Source organism: Aulostomus chinensis, chromosome 7 (genome assembly GCF_037954235.1).
Source record: "Aulostomus chinensis isolate RoL2024-O1b breed Wild chromosome 7, RoL_Achi_v1.0, whole genome shotgun sequence".
NCBI classification, from domain to species: domain Eukaryota; kingdom Metazoa; phylum Chordata; class Actinopteri; order Syngnathiformes; family Aulostomidae; genus Aulostomus; species Aulostomus chinensis.
In genome coordinates, this window is record NC_141326.1 from 29,951,261 (window position 1) to 29,957,568 (window position 6,308).

At 47.4% G+C, this 6,308-nt stretch overlaps 1 protein-coding gene across 1 annotated transcript; it reads left to right on the top strand.

Moving 5' to 3' along the window:
* Positions 1–320: 320 nt before the first annotated feature.
* On the top strand, positions 321–3,051 carry LOC147259453 (troponin I, fast skeletal muscle-like). Its single transcript, XM_086209837.1, has 6 exons — positions 321–711; positions 1,443–1,479; positions 1,659–1,787; positions 2,212–2,301; positions 2,542–2,715; positions 2,857–3,051. The coding sequence occupies exons 1-6, from the start codon at positions 704–706 to the stop codon at positions 2,932–2,934; spliced, it is 516 nt and encodes a 171-aa protein (XP_086065963.1). The 5' UTR covers positions 321–703; the 3' UTR covers positions 2,935–3,051.
* The last annotated feature ends 3,257 nt before the right edge of the window (positions 3,052–6,308 follow it).

Sequence of the window (6,308 nt, forward strand, 5' to 3'; positions counted from 1 at the left end):
CTTCTGGTGGTGATGAGATCAAACTCACGTCCTGTCTTTTTTCTTCTTTTTTTGAGCCGAGGCATCGTTTTATATCTTTCACCTTTTTTTTTTTTAATATCTGACGAGTTTTAATTGAATCAAACGGAATTTCTGGCATTAAACTCAGGAAATCTCGCCGTCTTTAGCAGGAAGATTTGTGTCTGATGGGTCACGATGAAACGTTCCAGGAACAAAGCTCTTAAAGTATTAAAGAAACGTTAACTGGCCATCAGTCCCACGAGGCTCTGATGTCGGAGCTCCTGTCAGAATCAGGATCCGCTTCAGTGGCGAGTCTGAACACGGACGAGGAGCCGGGCTGGAACGCTCCAACAAAACGCGCAGGCTGGACCGGCAGGTGTCTCATCTGAAGTATTTTAAAGGTGTGAACTTCAGTTAACGATATTCCACAGCAGAATTTCTTAAACGAGTCCATCACTCGATCCGCTCGTAAAGGAGGGGAACCTGATCCTGACCGTCCCAGTTTAGTTCCCCCGCTGCTCCTCAGCTGTGGCCTCGGATCACGTTACAGCTCAAGTATTCACCGTCCGTCGTCCAGAACATGCTGATCTCAGAGAACCTGGCGCCGACGTCCTGACAGCAACAAATGTGGCGTTCTGCGCACGTCAGAACGACTCAACCTGTTCTCATGTGTTCCCTCTTGATGCAGGTTTGAGGCGCCAACATGTCTGAGTAAGTGTGAACAGCAAAATGAATCTGGTTTCAATCTGAACGGCGTCCCTGCAGCAGCGATCTCCTCATGTTTAGGATCTCAACTGATGCTGTTTATTATTATTCAAGATGATTTGACCTTAGTTATTGTTATTTGATGGTCTTTATCAACATGATTTATTATTGTTTAACGTAATTATCAAAGTACTTATTATTATTTAACGTAATTATCGACATGATTTATTATTATTTAACGTAATTATCAAAGTACTTATTATTATTTAACATAATTATCGACATGATTCATTATTATTTAACGTAATTATCAAAGTACTTATTATTATTTAACGTAATTATCAAAGTACTTATTATTATTTAACGTAATTATCGACATGATTTATTATTATTTAACGTAATTATCAAAGTACTTATTATTATTTAACGTAATTATCAACATGATTTATTATTATTTAACGTAATTATCAAAGTACTTATTATTATTTAACGTAATTATCAAAGTACTTATTATTATTTAACGTAATTATCAAAGTACTTATTATTTCACGTAATTATCGACATGATTCATTATTATTTCACGGTATTTCTTATGATGAAGTGTCATTCCTGTCCTCCTGTCGCTCAGAGTCGCTAACGTTGCTGCTACAAAGACCATGTTGAGTCCATCCTGGTCTTTTCAGCAGCTCAGGTTCAATACCAGGTGATAAATGAGCCCTGATTTACTTTCCAAACAGGAAGAAGCTGACGTCCAGCCGCAGGCACCACCTGAAGGTAAAACTATTGCTTGATAAAAATACCCATTTCTGGAAATGAAAGCTCTGTGTGTGTGTGTGTGTGTGTGTGTGGGGGGGGGGGGGGCAGAGCACCGAGTGTGTTTGTGTGTTTGAAGGTGAGTCATTTCTCATTTGGGTCGCTGTGGACTCTGAGTTCTGGTGCTGCTCGCCCTGCAGAGCCTGATCCTCCAGATCGCCCTGAACTGGATCGAACAGGAGAAGAAGGAGAATGTCTTGACGAAGGAGGCTCACATGGCGGAACACTGCCCTCCTCCGGACACCAGCGGAGACCAGGCCGCTCTCATGGTGAGAGACCAGAAACTAGAGACTAGAGACTAGAGACCAGAGACTGGTGGAACACAGGCAACATCTCTGGATGACAAATGTTTAGTTCCTGAGCATTAAAGCAGCGCAGTGAGCTGAGCAGCAGCGACCCCCGCAGGTACAACAGGGGCATTACATGCTCAACATGATCATAGTGTGACGTTCCTCGTGTAGGAGGGTTGCCGCGACCGCGTCCGGATCAACACGTGTTCAAGTCGATCTCTTGATCGGGCAGTAAAGGTGTTTCCCATCATCTCTGTAAACTTCATTTATATCGTGGCGCCGGCGTGTCGGCACAGTTGGGGGCTCGCACGGAGCAGACGAGCTCGGCACTGCCGCTGATGCAAGTCCTCACGTCTGGGTTTGGTTGATTCACACGCAACCTGAAAACTTTGTGTGTCGGCAGGAAATGTGCAGGAAGATTCACGCCGCCATCGACAAGATCGATGAGGAGAGATACGACGCAGAGGCCAAAGTACAGAAGGCTGACAAAGAGGTAATACTGGCAGTAAAAGTGAGAGTAGTAGTACTTTTTAATGTCTAAGTCCCTGAGGACAATTTACAAAACCACAATTTACAACTGCTAAGACACAAAGAAACATAAACATATGACAATAAAAATAATGATGATAGGTTAAAATAGAGATAAACGAGCGCAGCAGGAAGCTCCGCCTCATCAGCAGCAGCAGACGCGACGCCACTCAAGAGTCCAGGACTAAGAGGGTCTCCTTCACAGATTGAAGACCTGAAGATCAAAGTGGTGGATCTGAGGGGCGTGAAGAAACCGGCCCTGAAGAAGGTGCGCATGTCGGCCGACTCCATGCTGCAGGCCCTGCTGGGCTCCAAACACAAGGTGACCATGGACCTGAGGTCCAACCTGAAGCAGGTCAAGAAGGAGGTCAAGGAGGAGGTGAGTTAGTGTCCGGGGGGGGGGGGGGGGGGTAGCAACACAAGCTAGTATCACTCCTATGATAGAATACTAAATACTTCTACTCTGTAGCCCATTAAGCAAACACGTTCCTCCAGTTCACGAACCTCCTCTTGTCTGCAGCCTACAGAAGCCGTGGGCGACTGGCGCAAGAACATCGAGGACAAGGCCGACAGGAAGAAGATGTTCGAGACTTCCTAAACGTGTCGCCGCTCTGTGTTTTTCTGTTTACATGAACGCCACGTGTCTTATATCTGTAGGTCGAACCAGACGACGGTTGGATTAGTTTGCAGGGTGGAGGAGTCCCATCTGAGAGGGTTTAGGTTCATGTTTATCCGTCTGGGGGGGGGGGGGGGGGGGGTCAACACCCAAGTCTTAAACACCACACGGTCGAAGGGACATTCACACAAACGCACACGCTGAAAACAATAAAGTCCAATGTGGAAGAAAGTGAGTTCATTTTTTCGTGGTGGTGCCACGGCAGGTGGCGCTGTGACTAACACTCAGCTTGTAGACTCTCACCAAAATCTGACCATGTGACTCCAGTTACTACTTCCTGTTGTGGTTAGACATCAAAGATGGCTGCCTCCTCGCCACTGTAGCCTCAAGTCTGAGAGGATCTGCTCGACCCGCTAGGACGAGGACAGCAGGGTGTCAAAAAATAAAACAACAACAGCGTTGCCATGGTAATATGACAGTCTTGGCTAATTGTTTGGGTCACACCTGTTTCACCACATTTGCCATCCGCTGACGTGGAACCACCCGAATCCCTTCAGTAACGGTTCAGAACCTCTGATGATGTCACTAAAGTTGGCACTTCTCAAGTTTTTATTTCAGCTGGTGGTAAAAGTTGATGTCATCAAGAGTTTCACATTTTGACTCACAGCCAACAAATCACCTGCACAATCTGCTCACCTGCCGAAGCGCCAGCACCACCAGCTCAAACCAATGCAGAGTCAAAAAGTTAGCAACAAAAATGAATTAATTCTACAAAGTTACATTTGCAATTGGACTTGAGCGAGTGACAAGACTGGAAAAATACCAGGAGTAAAGCCTCAGTGGCGCCACCAAGAGTCCTGTGGACGAAGACAAACCTATTTTGCAGTCGGTGGTCCATCTTCCCGTAGAGAGCAGACGTTTCTGTGGTGGACGAGGGTGAACTGTCTGGTCCTTAAAGTCCTGACCACTTCATATTTTCGAATCCTACTTCCTTAAACTCTGTCTATACAAACACACCTCAGTTCAAAGTGTTTGTTTCAGACATTTATTAGTTAGCTTCACGCTAACGAGTATGAGGCTGAAGTTTTCTTGACTCTGGTGTCGTTAGCGTTCAAGACACCTAAGAGGTGAGTCGCTCAAACAAACTCCCCCGGCTGTGTTGGACGCTGGAGCAGCACCTCAAGACTCGAGGACATTCACCAGTGCTGTTGCTGTGGTGTTAGCTTAGCTGGCTAAACTGAGACTAAAAACACGCGTGTACAGTAGCGTCATGACATGGCTCTAGCTCATGTGGACTGTCCACATACTAGAGGACAGGGACCCTCTGTGGGAGCTGAGACCCATGCTAGTTAGCTTAGCACAATGGCTGGTAGTTAGAAGCTAGAAGAGGGGCTCTGTCTTCTGTCTGTCACTGGAAATGAGACTTTCACTAAAAGTTGGCTTGTTCCTCTAAATCAGAGAAACAGGACGTTGGATGCAGCAGTCGCTGGAGACGGTTGGAGGACTCGCTGAGTTCTGGGCCTTTTGATGATGTCAGACACAGACAGACATCTGGGCTCCAAGTACAGTATGAGGTTAGTTGCTTCTTCTGTTACCTGGACAAGACAGGTCAATGTTGGGTCGTGTTCTTTACTTTATTCCTGTAGTGGTGTCAAACCAGAACCAGCTCTAGGTTCTGATTGGTGAGCGGAAGGATCCGAGGGGCGTGGCCAAGCAGAAACGCAGAGGACTGCTCTTGGAAATGTCCTCACTACAGTGGTTTAAGACCCAAATTAGTCCTCACTAAGATAGCCGTACAAACACACGCACGATGTCACACTCCTTCTATGGTGCTGCGGCCCGCTGGGGGCCCGAGGCTCCGGGGCCTCTAAGGTTTCCTCAGTAGCTAACTTTATAACTCTGCCCGCCCTATCGGCCTCCGGGGGAATGTTAGGAGACCCCCCCCCGGTTATATTTGGACCATGTGACTTCTGCAAGACTCCAATTTTAAAAAAATGCTGCATTTACTGAGCGTGGGAGTCTCAGCTGCTGCGCTACGATGGGTGATTAAATCAAATCAATGTCTGAGTGTCTTTAAGTCACTGGCTAACACTTCCCACCTACTACCATTCATCATGCTAAGCTAACTAGCATGAGTGTCTGGGTCTGTCTTCCTCTCTGTCCCCGGGGACGATGAACTTTGCCCTAAAAGTCTCCGTGAGGGGTCAAAGGTCAGTGTGGGCCATGTAAAAATAAGACAAGCTGAGCCACAAGGATCACGTTACAAACAACAAATAGTGACTCATCAGGTAGAAGCTGAACTCTCACCGTCGACCACATTTTTCAGTGTGCCCTGCATGTCTTGTCTCATTCAGTTCCTGTTTTATTTTGAAACATCCCTGTTGCGCCTGCTGCACTCCTACTTCCTGCCTGTTTGTGCCCCCCAGGGTCACTTGAGTGGTCGGAGCATCAGGCAGGTTGACTCTCAGGTTAGGAACAGTCACTGGTGCCGTCCGGAGGGGGATGGACCAGACCTCCGCGGAGATGCTGGTGTAGGGGTAGGTTTCGGCCACTAGGGGGAGCGTTTACTCTCTCCTGCTCCCTCAGGCTCTGGACTCTCTTCTGATCAACCGCCAGATGAGAAATCAATAAAAAAATTGATTTGAGATGAAAGAAATCAAGCAAATGACAGTGAGACTCAGTCTGGTGGTTACTTTAAGTTCTGCTGGTGTCAAACAGATTTGGTAGGAAATCGGTCCAAACCTGGTCAGAACCCGGTCAGAACCCGGCCATGGAGCACTCACAGGGTTTAAAGAACATCCAGCTTCTTTGTCCTAAACGTGAACAAAGTGATTCCTCGTGATTTTCTAACTGCGAATGCGTTCAGGCCTCTTTGTGTCTCTCCAGTTCCACAGTCCAAACCACTTCACCTCTATTTTTCCACATTCGTCCTGCTGGCGTCCTGCGGCCGGCCGCCAGGTCGTTTTCCATCGCCTCACTCTGCTGAATCAGATATTTCTCTCTGCTCACTCACGGGTGTAACCGGAGCTCGTCCCAGTAACTGACCCGGGCTGTTACGGGGACGCGGTCCAGCCGGTTGGGGGTCACTGTAAAGGTTCAAGCGCTGTTGTCGCTTTAAATCTGATTAGTTTTCCTCCTCTGGCCCTGAGGTCCAGCAGAGAACCCTGGGGGGACACGGCCTCGCCACACTTGTCATCTGGGGATGGATGGGGATTTATTTCAACTGGGATTCTGTCCTCTACCTGCCGTCCCCAGAGAAATCTGTGTTTTACCAACAGCCTGGCAGGGTCTTGAACGCAGCAGGACCAGCCCTCCATCTGGTTCCTGTGTGTTTTATGTCAGAGGAAGAGCAGACA